The 17,871-nt window shown below is 41.5% G+C and overlaps 1 protein-coding gene across 2 annotated transcripts in view; it reads left to right on the forward strand.

Moving 5' to 3' along the window:
• Positions 1 to 75: 75 nt before the first annotated feature.
• Positions 76 to 17,871, forward strand: part of CCDC157 (coiled-coil domain containing 157) — a 29,895-nt gene continuing 12,099 nt past the window's right edge. For both annotated transcript variants that reach the window (XM_040352029.1, XM_040352034.1), the window contains exons 1-6: positions 76 to 288; positions 7,344 to 7,600; positions 10,231 to 10,405; positions 12,029 to 12,665; positions 12,773 to 12,850; positions 16,123 to 16,310. In XM_040352029.1, the coding sequence (XP_040207963.1) occupies positions 274 to 288; positions 7,344 to 7,600; positions 10,231 to 10,405; positions 12,029 to 12,665; positions 12,773 to 12,850; positions 16,123 to 16,310 (1,350 nt within the window). In that variant the 5' untranslated portion in view covers positions 76 to 273. The remainder of the gene's footprint in view (positions 289 to 7,343; positions 7,601 to 10,230; positions 10,406 to 12,028; positions 12,666 to 12,772; positions 12,851 to 16,122; positions 16,311 to 17,871) is intronic.

Raw genomic sequence — 17,871 nt, forward strand, 5'->3', positions numbered from 1 at the left:
GCTGTGTGCTCCTAGCCTAAGTAAATCCCCCCCACAGCAATGAAAGAATAGCACATTCCAAATAAAACCGGAAATACGCGGCACCGGAAGTCGCCGGAATATGGGGCTTTGTTGTTATGGTAACGGATGTAGCGTACAATAACAAAGATTGTTTGCAGCTTCCACCAACCGACGTGTCTGTGAATACAGCGATCTCACCCCTGGGGATCCTTCATCAGCCCCGTTATGGAATAGTCCTGGAATTATTCCGCACACGTGCTCTGTAGTAGTTATATGTCTACAAATAAAGTAAGTTCTTCCCAAACTTATAGCACTTCCAAATGTAAAGCATAGAGCTGAACTGCAGGCAGGCAGCCTACTCACCTAGAATCCACGTATCGGAGCTGGTTTTATTTACTTCTCTTTCTGCAACATTTTAGAAATACAGCCTGGTCATCTCCTAACCAGTGATTGGGCAGTGAAGGAGCAGCAAAAGACTGATACAGTCATCTTTCTGCTCTCTCCACCTTGTCAGCACCTTTAAAATAAAACAAAAGTAGAAAATGCGATCAAGCAGGATCGTTATTTACAAAGACACAGGGGGGGTTATTTACGAAAGGCAAACCCACTTTGCACTGCAAGTGCAAACTACAAGTGCAAATTGCACTATAAGGACACTTGGAAGTTCAGTCGCTGTAGATCTGAGGGGGACATGCAAGGGAAATAAAAAACAGCATTTTAGCTTGCACATGATTGGATGATAAAATCAGCAGAGCTTCCCCTCATTTTAGATCTACCTCTCAGATTTGCAGCGACTGCACTTTCAGTGCAATTTCAAGTGTACTTAGCTCTTGTAGTTTGCACTTGTAGTGCAAAGTGGATTTGCCCTTTGTAAATAACCCCCATGCTATGTCTCTTCTACAATAAAACAAACTTGCCTGCCTATTCACACTTGTACAGTGTACATTCTAATGCCTTGGGGTCGGGATGACTGAACTCCCAGGTACGTGCAGGGAGTTGCATCCTCCCACACCAACCAATCAAGATGGTGGAACAAGCTGGGATGAAGATGTCAGTGTGGATATCAGATCGTTAGAGCAGAGGTGAGTATCACAGGGTTTAGTTATAGTTAAGCTATAATGGTTTTAGGTCAGTTTTATTTTATTTATCATGTTCCATAGCAAGGAACGTACATTCCACATGAATAATTATGCTACCAAAATGCTGTAAATTGCCTCCAACATTGTTACTGTTTTTTTTGCTGGAGGCTGCCATTTTGCTGAAGCTCAGAGCCCCTAAGCAGCAGTAAATCATAAAGCGGAACTCAACTTATCCAATTACCAGTTACAAAAAACAGTTTCATTCCTGGAATTTCCCGGGATTGTGAACTGTCACATTTGCTTTTGTCCTTAAGCCTAGGTTCACACTGCTGCGAATTCAAAATCGCGGTAAAATGCGCGATTTTACCGCGATTTCGCGGCCGCGATTTTGCCGCGATTTGCCGTGATTTCGGCCGCAATTTAATGTAAATCGCGGCCCGAAATCGCAAAAAGTAGTACAGGAACTACTTTTTGAAATCGCAGATGCGGCGTCGCACTGATTAGGACAGTGCCATTGCCGACAATTGCCGCCGATTTGAGATGCGATTTGACATGTCAAATCGCATCTCAAATCGTTCCAAATCGTACCCAGTGTGAACCAGGGCTAAAGTGGAGTTCCACCCAAAAGTGGAAGCTCCGCTTATCTGCTTTCTCCCCCACTCCGGTGTGGGGGACCTGTTGGCACCTTTCAGGGGGGGAGGGGGGACGGGTACCTGTTTTTGACAGGTACCCTTCTCCACTTCCAGGGAGACTGCACTACGACACCATCCTTCAGAAGTTCAGCCCCCTCCTCCTTCCTCCACCACGAGCCAGTTAGAAAGTGCAGTGCACTTCACACATGTGAAGTAGGGAACCGTCTGTTAACCACTTTAGCCCCGGAAGATTTGGCTGCTCAATGCCCAGGCCATTTGTTGCGATACGGCACTGTGTCCCTTTAACTGACAATTGCGCGATCGTGCAAAGCTGTACCCAAACAAAATGTATGTGCTTTTTTTTTCTCACAAATAGAGCTTTCTTTTGGTGGTATTTGATCACCTCTGCAATTTTTTTTTTTTTGCATTGTAAACAAAAAAGAGCGACGATTTTAAAACAACACAATATTTTGTATTTTTTGCTATATTAATTATACCCAATTTTTTTTTAAAAAAGCTATGTTTTTCTCAGTTTAGGCCGATATGTATTCTTCTACATATTTTTGGTTAAAAATCGCAGTAAGCATATATTGATTGGTTTGCGCAAAAGTTTAAGCGTCTACAAATTAGGGGATAGAGTTTTTAATTATTATTATTATTATTTTTTACTAGTAATGGCGGTGATCTGTGATTTTTATTGGGACTGTGATATTATGGCGGACACTTTTGACAATTTTTTTGGATGATTGACAATTATACAGCGATCAGTGCTATAAAAATGCACTGATGTCTGTGTAAATGTCAATGGCAGGGAAGGGGTTAACCCTAGGGGGTGATCAAGAGCTTAACTGTGTTCCCTAGTGTGTGTTCTAACTGTTTGGGGGGATGATGAAAAAACATTGTCCAAGTGAACTGTGGAAACACTATAAGCAAAACATCCTGATAGTGCAGATCTGGGTGTGTAATTCAAATGTATTTATTACACATTCAGTGTACAACATACAGCCTTACAGTTGTGATGTTTGTTGCCTTAATTATTTTTAGGCCTTGTTCACACCATTTGCAGTGACCTGCGTTTTTCTGCACTGAATAAACACAGGTCACCACTATGGCACATGAAAATAAATCAGTTTCTATGTGTCCTGTTCACACTGTTGGTGTGATCTGCAGCTCGGAAAAATGCTGCATGTCTGCATTTTTCTGCACTGTACTGGACGGCTCTGCATGTGACCACACAGCGGTGTAATGCACTGTGCTGCTGTGCAGTGGCATGAATAAAGTTGTAAAAAAAACAAAACAAGCAGTGCGATGTGCTAAAATGCACATCGTAGTGCTCCCTGCTGAGGCTGGCATTGCACTAATCTTCACAGTAAGAGATTGTATCTAAATATAGAGGTGTTCTGTCAGATTAGGAGACCTGTCAAAACTTGTAACGGAAGTGACATTCAGTCACAGCCATCTTGGTACATCCCGCGCTCAGCCACAGTAAGCCCGCAGTCTGAAGTCGCCAAGCAGGCATCTTTTTACACCCACCGAAGTCTTGCATTTTACACTTATTTTTAGCACTAAACTGAGCTTATATAGTGAAATAATGTTTTTAGAAATCTGTGACGCCGTTTTGATGTTGAATTTTTTATTTTTTTTAATTGAGAATTTTTATTACGTTTTGAAAGTTTCAATACAAAACACAAATACAAGAGGGGGTAGTGGGATAAAACAAATACAGAGGGGGAGAGGGATGGAAAATAATAAAGCATCAACAGACTTCTGTAGGTGGCGTAAATGCATCCTGCAATTATCAAACATAATGCCGCGTACAGACGGTTGTTTTTTGTGATGAAAAAAAACGACGTTTTTGAAACTTCATTTTAAAAAACGACGTAGCATACACACCACCGTTTTTTCAAAATGCTCTAGCAAAACGCGGTTACGTTCAGCATGTACGACGGCACTCTGTTCCATTCAAGCTCGCTTCATAACTTGCTTCTGAGCATGCGCGGGTTTAAAAACGTTGTTTTAAACGTCGTTTTGCCCACACACTATAATTTTTAATGACACAAAAAACAACGTTTTGAAAAACGACACAAAAAATTTAAGCATGTTCGAATTCTTTTTTTGTCGTTTTTCAGAAGACATAAAACTAAGTTTTCCCCACACACGGTCATTTTAACCACTTGGGATCCGCCTGCCGGCTACAGTGCGGATCCAAATCTCCAAACTGCCGTCAATTGACGTCCGCCCCTTAGGGCGGTCCTCGCGCGCGCTCCAGAGCGCGCTGCGGGGAAAATCTGTGTTGGCCGTGTCCCTCGGACACAGCCAATTACAGATCGCCGCGAACGGCCAATCAGAGTGGCCGTTCGCGAGGCGATCTGTGCGGCCAATGAGAGAGGATCTCATATGTAAACATATGAGATCATCTCTCATTGCCGTTTTACACAGAGACAGCGGTGCTGTCTCTGGAGAGGAGACGGATCTGTGTCTCTTGTACATAGGGACACAGATCGGTCACCCCCCCAGTCACCCCCCCCTCCACCTACAGTTAGAACACTAAGCAGGGATACATTTAACCCCTTCCTCACCCCCTAGTGTTAACCCCTTCAATGCCAGTCACATTTATACTGTAATTAGTGCATATTTATAGCACTGATCGCAGTATAAATGTGAATGGCGCCAAAAATGTGTCCGATGTGTCCGCCATAACGTCGCAGTCCCATTAAAAATCGCAGATCGCCGCCATTTCTAGTAAAAAAAAATAATAAAAAAAAAATAATTCTGTCCCCTATTTTGTAAGCGCTATAACTTTTGCGCAAACCAGTCGCTTATTGCGATTTTTTTTTTTTTTTTTACCAAAAATATGTAGAAGAATACGTATCGGCCTAAACTGAGAAAAAAAAATGTTTTTTTTTTTTTTAAAATTGGGATATTTATTATAGCAAGAAGTAAAAAATATTGTATTTTTTTCAAAATTGTCTCACTTTTTTGTTTATAGCGCAAAAAATAAAAACCGCACAGGCGATCAAATACCACCAAAAGAAAGCTCTACTTGTGGGGAAAAAAGGACGTCAATTTTGTTTGGGAGCCACGTCGCACGACCGCGCAATTGTTAGTTAAAGCGATGCAGTGCCGAAAGCTGAAATTTCACCTGGGCAGGAGGGGGGTATATGTGCCCAGTAAGCAAGTGGTTAAATGACGTTTTTAAAAATGTCGTTTTTTTTCATCACAGAAAGTGATGGTGTGTACGTGGCATAAGGCTTAGCCGGTTGACCGTTTGAAGTTGAATTTTAAAAGCAGCGGTCTTCTGTCAGATCAGCACATGTGTGAGATCAAAATTCAACATCAAAACAGTGTCACAGACTTCTAAATACTGTATTTCAGGATATAAGCTCAGTTTAGTGGTAAAAATAAGTGTGAAATGCAAGACTCCGTTGGGTGTAAAAAGATATCCACTTGGCGACTTCAGACTGTAGGCTTAGTGTGGGCGAGTGCGGGTGTACCAAGATGGTCCTGACAGAACGTCACTTCAGTTACGAAATCTGACAGGTCGCCTAATCTGACGGAACACTGGCAAGTGTGAACATAGCCTAAGGGCCCTTTTTCACACGTATGGATCCTGTGAGGATCAGTACTTTTAACACCCGCTTTCTCAGTGGGGATCGCTCCGTTGATCCCTGCTGAGACGGCAGATGACAGGGCGGTCCCTACACACTGTGCAGGGACTGCCCTGTCAGATCTCCGCTCTCCTCTATGAGGGGATTGGATGAACATGGACTGTCTGTCTATGTTCATCCAATTCGATCCGCAGACAGATGGAAAAATAGGAATCGGAGCATTGTGGACACTGATGAGAACGGATGTCAGCAGGTGTTCGTTCCGCTGACATCCGCAATCCCATAGGGATACATGTATGACCGTTTTTAATCTGAAAACGGATGGATGAAAAACGGACATACGGTCCGCAGGTGTAAAAGGGGCCTTAGCCCTCTTCCACACGAGGCGGACTTTGATGCTACGGAGTCATCTGCTGATCTCCGCTGAGCCGGCGGATGACAGGTCCCTCTCTGCTCACTGAGCGGGGAGGGGCTTGTGCAGCGCCGCTGTCTCCTATGGAGATCTGATGAAAATGGACAGCATGTCCATTTTTATCAGATCTCACACGATCCGATCCGCCATGGACGGATTGGGGACGTATCGCCATCCGTCTGATTTTGGCGGATCGGGTCAGATGTCAGCGGACATGTCTCCGCTGACATCCGACGCTCTATAGGACTGCATTGAGCGGCCGTTCAGGTCCGCCGTCAAAACTGACAGGTGGACCTGAACGGTCCGATCGTGTGAAAGGGGCCTTACAGTTGTGCTCCAAGCATCAGATAACATTAGTAGCTACTAATTGTGTAGCTAGCTTCAAACACTGCAAAAAAAAATGTCACTCAGCCACTGACTGAGCTACAAAGAAATTGTTCCAACATAGATCTTTCTCTGATTGCAGTTCATTTATGCCTAGCTATAATAAAGGCAAAGCAATTGTAACTGCTACATATTGCTTACAATTGGCATTGAAGTAAATAAGTTAGGGAAGAAACAGGGAGTTACCATTACAATTATTTTTATTAACTTGGTGTTATGCTAACCCTCCACCCAGGGCCGCCATCAGGAATTATGGGGCCCCTTACACAGCTTCAGGCATGGGCCCTCCCCTCCAGGAAATTGAGAAGCGGGGGGGGGGGGGGGGGGGCTGCCACGAATTGAGAAGCGGGGGGGCCTTTTACAAAAAAAAGAAGAAATAAAGAAAAATATATCTAAAAAAAAGGGGGGTAGCCCTCTGGGCCCTTTAATAAAAAGGGGGTTGCCATCTGGGGCCCTGGGGACCTCTGGGCCCTTTAATTAAAAAAATATATATATATGTATATATACACAATAATTATTTTTTTTTATAAATAATAAAAAAAATAAACCTCTGGGCCCTTTAATAAAAAATAAATTAAAAAAATATATAAAAAATAAATAAATAAACATTTATAAAAAAAAAACAAGAGGGTTGCCATCCAGGGCCCTGGGGACCTCTGGGCCCTTTAATAATAATAAAAAAAATATATATAAACAAAAATAAAAAAAATAAACATTTATAAAAAAAATTATAAAAAAAGGGGGTTTGCCACATGGGGCCCTGGGGACCTCTGAGCCCTTTAATAAAAAAATTAAATATATATATATATATATATATATATAAAAAAAAAAAAATTTAATAAAAAAAAGGGGGGTTGCCATCCGGGGCCCTGGGGACCTTTGGGCCCTTTAATAAGGTGTACTGGCTGCCCTGCCTCCGCCTTCAGTACTTTAAAAGGCAGAATAATTATGCCGATCAAGAAAGTCACGGAAAAGTCAGAAACTCTTACCTGTATACTTATTCTAGGGGGATTACTTAAAGTATTGAAAAAAAGAGGGTCAGAATGACAGTCAGGCAACTGGCATTTTAGAAAGGAGAGATCAGTACTGTAATAGCAGCCTCCATGTTTTCTCATGATAGGTTTGCTAGAAGATCTGTGGCTGTCATGGGGGCAAGAGTGTAATAAATATTAGCATGATGTCTTCTTTCTTTTTATGTTAGTTTTCTTATTGCATTGTATTTACATAGGTATCAGAAATGTCTTGTATGTTGGGAGATCGTACATGTATGGAAAGCCTGCGGAAGGACATCACTGATCTTCAGGGTACCGTGATTGATGTTTTCTCAAGAGTGGGTGCTGTTCGGGTGCCCTCTTGGAAATTCCCAGATAAAATGTCCTGTGATCTGGACCTGGTACAGTTGTTGGATAGATATGACTATGTGGAGAATGATCCAGAGATCACACAGGTTTCACATATGGTGTTACTGGAACTTGTGATTGACAGGTATGGTAAATTTATGTAGTTATGCAATACCTATTGCGCATGCCAAATAGAGTTTTTTTTATATAATATACTCACATTTACTCTAAAAAATGTAATTATAACTAACGGCAAAACCTAAAAAAAACATTATTCAACTTTCTTATCACACGTACGGGCATTAAGAGGGGATATTTCTCACATTGGAAATATATCTTCTCACTTTCTATCGAAGGCTGGGTTCACACCATTGCGAATTGGATGCGGGGAACGCAATAGCAGGAGATTTTGTGCGGCTGTCTATGGATCCGGTTCACATATCTCTGCTGCAGGTCCAGTGCTGAAATTCGGGCTGAAATCAGACCTAAAATGGTGAACCAGGAAGCGCCGGACCCCTGCTGTGAGCTGGGTGGGGCAATGGTGTGAACCCAGCCTAAGGCCCCTTTCACACTGGGCGTGGGAGGTGTGTTGGCGGCTATTTTTAGCGCTGGTACGGTCGTTTTTGCCGCGATATTCGGCCGCTAGCGGTGCGGTTTTAACCCCCGCTAACGGACGAGAAAGGGTTAAAACCGCTCGCAAACCGCTGCCCACTCCTTCACCGCTCCAAAGATGCGGCTAGCAGGACTTTTGGAGCGGTTCTGCTAGTGCACCGCTTCAGTGTGAAAGCCTTTGGGATTTCACACTGAAGACTGCAGGGCAGGAAACGCCTTGGTGTGAAAACGCCTTGGTGTGAAAGCGCCTAAAGGACAAAAAGTGAAAGGGAAATTTCAACAAATGAAAAAAAAAAATGGAAGCAGTCTTAACCCTCTCTTTTGTCTTTAGGTACACTTTGAAGTAGATTTACTAAAGGCGAAAAGACTGTTCAGACTGTTGAACTTTGCAAAGGAATTTTCCCCAGAGCTTAATGGAAAGCCTCGTACACACGACCGAGGAACTTGACGGGCGAAACACATCGTTTTGCTCGTCGAGTTCCTTGTTAGGCTGTCGAGGAACTCGACGTGCCAATTTTCTCCATTCCCGTCGAGGAAAAAGAGAACTTGCTCTCTTTTTGGCTCGTCGAGTTCCTTGACAGTTTCCTCGTCGAAAAATGTACACACGACCGGTTTCCTCAGCAAAAAAAAACAAAAACAGCAAGTTTCTTGCCGAGAAACTCGGTCGTGTGTACGAGGCCGAAGAGGTGAAGCTTATCTGACTTCCATCATCCAATCATGTGCAAGCACAAATGCTGTTTTTTTACGTCCTTCCATGTGATTGGGTGTTCTTTGCAAAGTAAAACTTCACAACATTCACTAGGCTTTGGGGCAATTTCCCTTGCAAAGTACACAGCCTAATTGCCCTTAGTAAATCAACTCCTTTAATTTAGTTCAAATAAATCGACATAGTGAAAATCTAACATAGGCCAGTCAGTAAAACAGTGGATAAAATGTAATTATGTCTAAATGCAAAACCTTTATTTTCATTTTTGATAGAGCAGGAAATAATTAAACATTTTTTTAGCCATCTGTGTCCCATTCAAAAGATTTATTTTTACTTCTCATCCCTTAAGCCTGGTACACACAATCGGATTTCCATCAGACAAATTAGTGGAATTTTGTGCAAAGGGCACATAAATACACGTTGTTTCATGTATGTTGGCAGAACTTTTTCAGCATGACGAAACAACGTGGTTTTTCAGCTCTTTAGCGCCACTCTTTGGGCAACTTCTGCTAATGATGTCTGATGGTTTGCATTGCTTCGGAGCATGCGTGTTTGTACTATCCCATGCTATCCCACATTTGTTGTCGGAAATTCCGACAACAATTGTCCGATGGAGTGTACAAACAGTTGGATTATCTGACAAAAACGCTGCCATCACACAATTGTTGTCGGAAAATCCGATCGTGTGTACGGGCCTTAAGGCTAGGTTCACATCTATGTGTCTCTGCGAGCTGTGTTTGTGTGGGCACAGCAGCCCTTTTATTTTAATGGGCTTCTGTGCCTGCAGTTTCACACAGGAAAAAGGTTCCTGCACCTTTTTTTAAAATCACACATGCAGGGTAATGGCATGGTGCTTTTACACCATGCAATTTCCTGCAACTGAAAACACGCTGCGTTTTTTGATGCATGGAGGTGCCATTAAGAATGAATGGCAGCCCCGCGCATCTGCAAAAGAGCAGCGTGTTTTGGCTGCAAGCGCAGGTTTCCACACTGTCCCGCACCCACAACCACCTGCATAAGTGTGAACCTAGGCTTAGACACAATAGGAAGTTAATCTTTTCAAAGCGCAGTGAATTGTCAGTTGACATCAGAACAGATGTTCCTATTTGAACATTTCTCCTTGACTCCTGTTCTGAAGAAAACTCAGAATTTTGGATTTCCTATCACAGGTCGAATGCAGGTCAGAAAGGGACCATCTGAAGTTCAAATGTACCGGTCTATAAATTCTGAATAATCTCGGAAATGCCTGAAACTGATGTCATAGATACAAGCCCAAAGCTTATTGATTATTGATTTGGAACCAGGTTTGGTTAAATTTGAAATAATGTCAGTCAAGTGACCCTCAGCCCAGCACAACTGTTCAGCCACCTTAATACATATAGGTGAAATGTCATTCTGTATTCTTACCTGCTTAGCTTTGACGTTATTTAAACATTTTTATCTTCCTATATGCCCAGGCTGCTTCTCCTTCTTCAGAGTTTTGACATTTACACAGAGTTAATAAACAATGAAGGTCGGTTCACCCCAACCCGTAGTCCTGGACCCTCTATGTCCATTGGGCTGACAGTTCGGAAATATTGGAGCAGCGTGGTGAAGCTAGGAAGTGTATTCCAAAAGCCACAAAGTGGAAAGGTAAACATGGACTAATGCTTTTATTTTATGTTCAGTTATATTTTACATTTATTTTAAACATTTACACATTTTTAAAACTGATCCTTCATATAATTTTTTTCGTTGTTCATATTTATTTTGCAGATAAATATTTAAAGCCCTATTCTGGGCTTATGCCACGTACACACGATCGGAATTTCTGATGAAAAAACTCAGTCGTGTGTGGGCCCCATCTGACTTTTTTCCATCGGTGCTTAGAAATAGAACATGTTTTATTTTTTCCGATGGAAAAAAAAAACGATAAGAAATTCCTATATTCTGTGTGCAACTCCGACGGAGAAAAAACCCATGCATGCTCAGCTCAGAAGCATTGAACTTTATTTTTATCGCCTCGTCGTATTGTTTTACGTCACCGCGTTTTGTATGATCGGAATTTGGTCTGACAGTGTGTATGCAAGACAGCGTGAATGAAATTCAGACAAAAAATTCCATCGGATTTTAGGCCATCGGAAATTCCGATCGTGTGTACAGGGCGTAAGACTATTTTTTCCCACCCCCTCGAACCAATCCTACTAGGCATTTTTTCTTCCTTTCCTTCGGAAGCCAGATATAGTCACTAGACTCTTGTTTGGTCAGATTTAAGTGAGTTATTCCTAAGAATTGCAGGCCTACAATATAAAACGCCAAATTTTCATGCAAAATAATTGTACCGCTTTCAGCATCTAAAATCTGAAAGAATCATACCGCCAGGGAGGTTAATTTATATAATTGTTATCATGTTTTTTTATTTTTTTGGTTGATATTCTGTCTCTCTCATTTAAAATACACCTATGATAAAAATGATAGACTCTTCATTTCTTTGTAAGTGAGCAAACTTACTAAATCTTCAGGGGATCAAAGAATTATTTTTGCCACTGTATATACATTTTTATTTTATTTTTATTTTTTTTAATAAATTTGCAGAGATTTCAAACAAACTTCTTTCATGTTGTCATGGGGTATTGTTTGTAGAATTTTGAGGAAAATAACGAATTCATTTTGGAATAAGGCTGTAACATAACAAAATGTGGTCAAAATAAAAGTGCTGTAAATACTTTTCAGACTGTATAGGAAATGCATGTATACAGGATAGCAGGAATTTGATTCCTTAGCTGTATATTTCACTCAAAGCTGGAAGACATATAAGATGCAAAGTAATGCAGCTCTGTAAGCACCCATTCATCATAATAAATGTGAAGTATATTTTGTTTTTAATGCAAGTACCTAAATGTGACCCAAGATCAGCCTATTGCAGTTCCTGTACAGCTGAGCTCAGACTGTGGAAGTAAGAAGCAGCATAAGGAGTTAACACATGCTGACAAGTATCATGATTAGAGGCGGAGAAAAGTTTATCCTTGTGCTGTTTCTCCTACACTGTCCAGTCACGGCTAAAACCAGGTCCATGGCAGCATGGGTTTCAAAAGAACTGAGTTGAGTGATGCTGGCCATCATTCAACCTAGAAGAGATCATCTGATGGAGTAAATGAAGCCAGCTCTGGTTGGAAGGTATTGCATCAAAATCATCTCTTGTATCTTTGAAGGGCTATTTCTTTTCAAATTTTCAAATTTTTGGCTTCTACTAAATTATTGCCTATCTTTCTGCAGAGAGTCTCAATACAAGACAATATTATTGTGACTAAAAAGAGTGAAGCATCGAAAGATCCTTCTGATTTATCTGAATCCAGGCTTCAGACAGCCCCCACACGTCTTCAGAGCCACGGCATTAGCAACACCCCAAGAGAAGCCAAACGTGAAACTGTAAAGAACACACGAAATGTAGGGTCACAGACATTAGAGTCTGCTCTCGTACCATGTGATTCATGTGCCATTGCCCAAAGTAGCTTGAAAGAGGTCAGCGATGTCATTGTTAGTGTATGTAGAAGTCAGAATTTGCCCACATCGCTCACAAAAATCCATGAAGTTTTACCACCTGGAGGTACCCTGTCTCCCAATGAAATGCGATACTGGGCCAGTGAAGAGAGCAAGGACCTGGCTCGCATAGCTAAACATCTGTCAGAGCTCACCCAACTGATACAACCTCTGAGAAATCAGCTTGAAGCTACTAAGGTTGAGAATGAGAGGCTTCAACAAAACATGGAAAGTTTAAAGAATCAACTTCAGAAACAGGAAGAGGAGATGCAAAGACAAGCAAAGGACAATGAAAGGAAGTTAGAAAAAAAGGGGCAACAGGGCCAAGAACTGATGGACAAGTTGGAGAGAGACAAGCAAGAACTCAGAAAAGGTATAATTTGATTAAACCTCCTCCTGATCACGCAAAGAACATTTTTGTAGGCCATATAAGTTACTTATTTAGTGGTTATTGTAATTAATTCCGTATGTTTGATTTAGGTTCAGCAGTCTTAGAAGAAAGAGTTTCGATCCTGATAGAGGAGCTAAAAATGCAACACTGCACCATCCGAGATCTAGGTGAGGTTTAATGAAAAATGGATTAAAAAGCATGTGTGGACAAAGCAATTTCAAATAATTCTGCACTTAGAGGGTTAAACAATAGCACACAAACTTCCAAAATGGTGAGCTGCTACCATGTATGATATATCGGAAAAACAATCGAGAGCAATAATCAGTCACTCTCGGGCAGCGCTCTGCTCCTCACTGAGTATATATGAAGGCATCAGTCCACCTCTGTGCCAATGCTTACGACGGTGACGTCATTCTACGCAAATTCGCGAACGACGAAATTCAAAATTGTACGCTGGAAGGACGGCCATACTTAACATTGAGTACGCCTCAGTATAGCAGCTCTAACTATACGCCGGAAAAAGGCGATTGCAAACGATGGAAAAAAAGCGACGGGCTGACGTACGTTTGTGGATCGCCGTAAATAGCTCATTTGCATACTCAACGCGGATTACGACAGGAAGCCACCTAGCGCCCGCCGAGAAATTGCATCTTAGATCCGACGGCGTACGCAGACGTACGCCTGTCGGATCTAGCCGAGATGCCGTCGTATCTTGTTTTGAGGATTCAAAACAAAGATACGACGCAGGAATTTTGAAATTATTATTTCTTTGTGGATCTACCCCAAAGTGTCCTTTATACAGCCAAGAAAGTGGTCTCCAAACAGTCCCAGCATCCACTCTTATATGTTCACTTATTTCACCACGTTGCGACTGGTGACCACCATTCCTTACAAGACACCACACTCATCATTTCACTGATCATCATACCTCGCATAATCTGCAAAGTTCTATTGGTGTTTCTCCAGCCTGGAATGCTCACTCCCAATATAGGCAGTTACTTCCCGCTAAAGCTCAAAAAAGCCCAATCCCATTCAGACACATTATTAAATTATAAACTCTTCATTAAAAACACTCACAAAAATAGAATTAAACAGTGCTCACCATTAGCAAAAGGAGCATCAGTCTCACGCTCATACAGTATATATAGCTGGTAATCCCAGCGTCTCGCCATGCTCATCTGCCGCGAGTCCAGCAGTCGGCATCACTTCCGGCTGGCGTACTGACATCACTTCCGGCCTATGTACGCGTTTCGTCATTTTGACTTCCTCTGAGGGTGCGTCACAAGGATGTGTGAACTTACAGTATATGCACTGCTTTTCTCCTGTGGTTGCTTTGAGCTGCACAGTTGCATTATTCCTTACAATCCGGTTACAGTTGCTTATTAACCTGCACATAACAGCCATGAAAACAAGAAAGAATTAAGAGCTGAGAAAGAAGCAAAAAAGTGAACAATGGGGAAATATGGGAAACATTGGCAAACAAAAAAGAATTGCAGAAAGAGCACTAATCTGTTCAATATACAGTGCCTTGAAAAAGTATTCATACCCCTTGAGTTTTTCCACATTTTGTCATGTTACCACCAAAAACAGAAATGTATTTGATTGGGATTTTATGTGATAGACCAACACAAAGTGGCACATCATTGTGAAGTGGAAGGAAAATGATAAATGGTTTTCAAACGTTTTTACAAATAAATATGTGAAAAGTGTGGCATGCATTTGTATTGAGCCCCTTTACTCGGATACCCCTTACTAAAATCTAGTGGAACCAATTCCCTTTAGAAGTCACCTAATTAGTAAATAGAGTCCACCTGTGTGTAATTTAATCTCAATATAAATACAGCTGTTCTGTGAAGCCCTCAGACGTTTGTTAGAGAACCTTATTGAACAAACAGCATCATGAAGACCAATAAACACACCAGACAGGTCAGGGATAAAGTGAAGAAGTTTAAAGCAGGATTAGGTTATTAAAAAAAAAAAAAAAAAACAAGCGTTGAACATCTCACAGAGCACTGTTCAATCCATTACCTGAAAATGGAAAGAGTATGGCACAACTGAAAACCTACCAAGACATTGCCGTCCACCTAAACTGACAGGCCAGGCAAGGAGAGCATTAATCAGAGGAGCAGCCAAGAGGCCCATGGTAACTCTGGAGGAGCTGCAGAGATCCACAGCTCAGGTGGCAGAATCTGTCCACAAGACAACTATTACTCATGCACTCCACAAATCTGACCTTTATGGGAGAGTGGCAATAAGAATAAAGCCATTGTTGAAAGAAGCCCATAAGAAGTCCCCTTTGCAGTTTGCAAGAAGCCATGTGGGGGACACAGCAAACATGTGGAAGAAGGTGCTCTGGTCAGATGAGACCAAAATTTTACTTTTTTGCCTAAAAGCAAAACACTACTTGTGGCGGAAAACTAACTGCACATCACTCTGAACACACTATACCCACTGTGAAACGTGGTGGCAGCATAATGTTGTGGGAATTATTTTCTTTAGCAGGAACAGGGAAACTGGTCAGACTTGATGGAAAGATGGATGGAGCTATATACAGGGCAATCTTAGAAGAAAACCTGTTACCGTCTGAAAAATACTTGAGACTGTGGCGGAGGTTCACCTTCCAGCAGGACAACAACCCTAAACATACAGCCAGAGCTTCAATAGAATGGTTTAGATCAAAGCATATTCATGTATTAGAATGGCCCAGTCAAAGTCCAGATCTAAATTTAATTGAGAATCTGTGGCAAGAGTTGAAAATTGCTGTTCACTGACGCTCTCCGTCCAATCTCACAGAGCTTGAGCTATTTTGCAAAGGAGAATGGACAAAAATGTCACTCTCTAGGTGAGCAAAGCAGGGAGAGACATATCCAAAAAGACTTTGAGCTGTAATTGCAGTGAAAGGTGGTTCTACAAAGTATTGACTCAGGGGGGATGAATACAAATGCACGCGACACTTTTCACATTTATTTGGAAAAAAATGTTGAAAACCATTTAGAATTTTTCTTCCACTTCACAATTATGTGCCACTTTGTGTTGGTCTATCACATAAAATCCCAATAAAATACATTTATGTTTTTGGTTGTGACATGACAAAATGTGGAAAATTTCAAGGGGTGTAAATACTTTTTCAAAGCACTGTATGTGATATCTATTTAGTTAATACAACCACATCTTTTAAATTTTATCAAAAAATTTGGCTATATTGTGTTTGATGTTTTAAGTAATCTTCGGGCCTAAAATGTGCATTTCAAAATGTGCAAAAAAAAAGAAGAAGAAAGGGTTAACACTACTGTTTATTAACAAAACATACATTTTATTTGAAAAGCATATTGTTGTATGTTGTGATTATGTTTCTTAAACCAAAATTGTTCGTTCACGTGCATCAGTGAATAAAAAAGGTTTATGAATTGGCTCATACTCAAAGGTCTATATTTTGTAGAATTATCCAGGCAAAGACTGGTAAGCGAGATGCAAAATATGGTAAGCAAGGAAGAGGTCTCTACTCTGGAAAAGAAAATGAATAATTTAAAAGTTCAACTAGACAACACACTTCAGAAACTACATGAATCAGAAGAGGTTGTATCTAAAGAACGGGCTCGTGGAGAGAACCTTCAGATCCAAAAAGAGGTGAGTGCCTCCAACCATCTAAATGAAAAATGCGATTTTTGTATTAACTCTAAAACCTTTTGTGAAATGGACAAAAAACAAACAAACACTGGAGCAATTCCCAAGAGAGCAAGTCCCCATAGGGAACCATGGACAAAAATCTGCTGCATCAGTAAGGTTAGAAAACATCCCAATTCAACGGCAGGAGAATGTGGTGTCCCAAAAACAGCTTCACTCGATATAGACTGTTGGCATTCTAAATCAGAAATGGCAACAGAGATTACATGCCTGTATGATTTATGGCTCAGGCCTCGTACACACGACCAAGTTTTTTCGGCAAAAACCAGCAAGAAACTTGCTGGGAGATATTTTTTTGCTGAGGAAACCGGTCGTGTGTACATTTTCGTCGAGAAACTCGACGAGCCAAAAAGAGAGCATGTTCTCTATTTCCTTGATGGGAATGGAGAAAATTGGCTTGTCGAGTTCCTCGACAGCCTAACAAGGAACTCGACGAGGAAAACTATGTGTTTTGCCCGTCGAGTTCCTCGGTTGTGTGTACGAGGCTTCAGGGAGGTCAGAGACAGACAGACAGAACATTCATAAGGTCTGGATTGCTTTTAGTGGGCACAAAAAAGATAGAAAGTTCAGGACAGACATGGAGGTCCCATGGACATTGGGTGCATCCTCTGATACGAGGATGATGACCCTATAAAAATAGGGGTATCAGGTTCCAGATTATACCGCATAATGGTAAGCAATGCGGTCCAAATGTGAAGACCTCAAATATTCACAAAACTGAGATAGTGGTGTTGATGAGGGTTTCAGGCAGCTTGAGGTGACTAGAAGCAGCAGTGGCATGGTGCATCCTTTAGGCTGAAAAGCTGTAGAGTAAGTGCCGAGTGTGCAGCACTCCACCCAGTGGATATTGTTTACCCCTTCCATGACAAAGCAGCATTGGGAAAATTGAAATAGTAAAGTATCTCCTCAAGCTTTAGCCCTTCTGGCCCTACTTACTAAGTGAGCTTTCAGAGACAGGGTCACACCTTGGGCTGTGCCACAGCCCTATACCTGGCAAGCACTCCACTGCTAACTAACACGTAGTTACATAGTTAGTTAGGTTTATAAAAGACACAAGCCTTGTCTAGTTCAACTAATAGAAAAGAACAAACTTTAAAAAAAACTTCTGTATATACAATCATATACTACACAATACAATAAGGTCTGAAAAGCGCCACAATATAGATCCCAATGCCACAAGATCACATATTTAAGGCTAGCCCTATACGTCCAGTCCTGTGAAGTCTAGGGGCCAGATTCAGAAAGCTTTTACGTAAGTTAAAATATGCGCCGTCGTATCTATGCGCGGTATTCTGGAACCTAGATACGCCTGAAATCTGGCTTCAGCCGACCGACGTAAGTTGCCGTACGCCGTCGTATCTTGGGTGCATATTTACACTGGCCGCAAGGGGCGCTTCCGTAGATTTACGCGTCAAATATGTAAATGAGCTAGATACGCCGATTCACGAACGTACTTGCGCCCCCTATGCCGTTTACATAAGGCTTACGTCCGGCGTAACGTTAC

This window comes from Rana temporaria, chromosome 1 (assembly GCF_905171775.1).
Source record: "Rana temporaria chromosome 1, aRanTem1.1, whole genome shotgun sequence".
NCBI classification, from domain to species: Eukaryota; Metazoa; Chordata; class Amphibia; order Anura; family Ranidae; genus Rana; species Rana temporaria.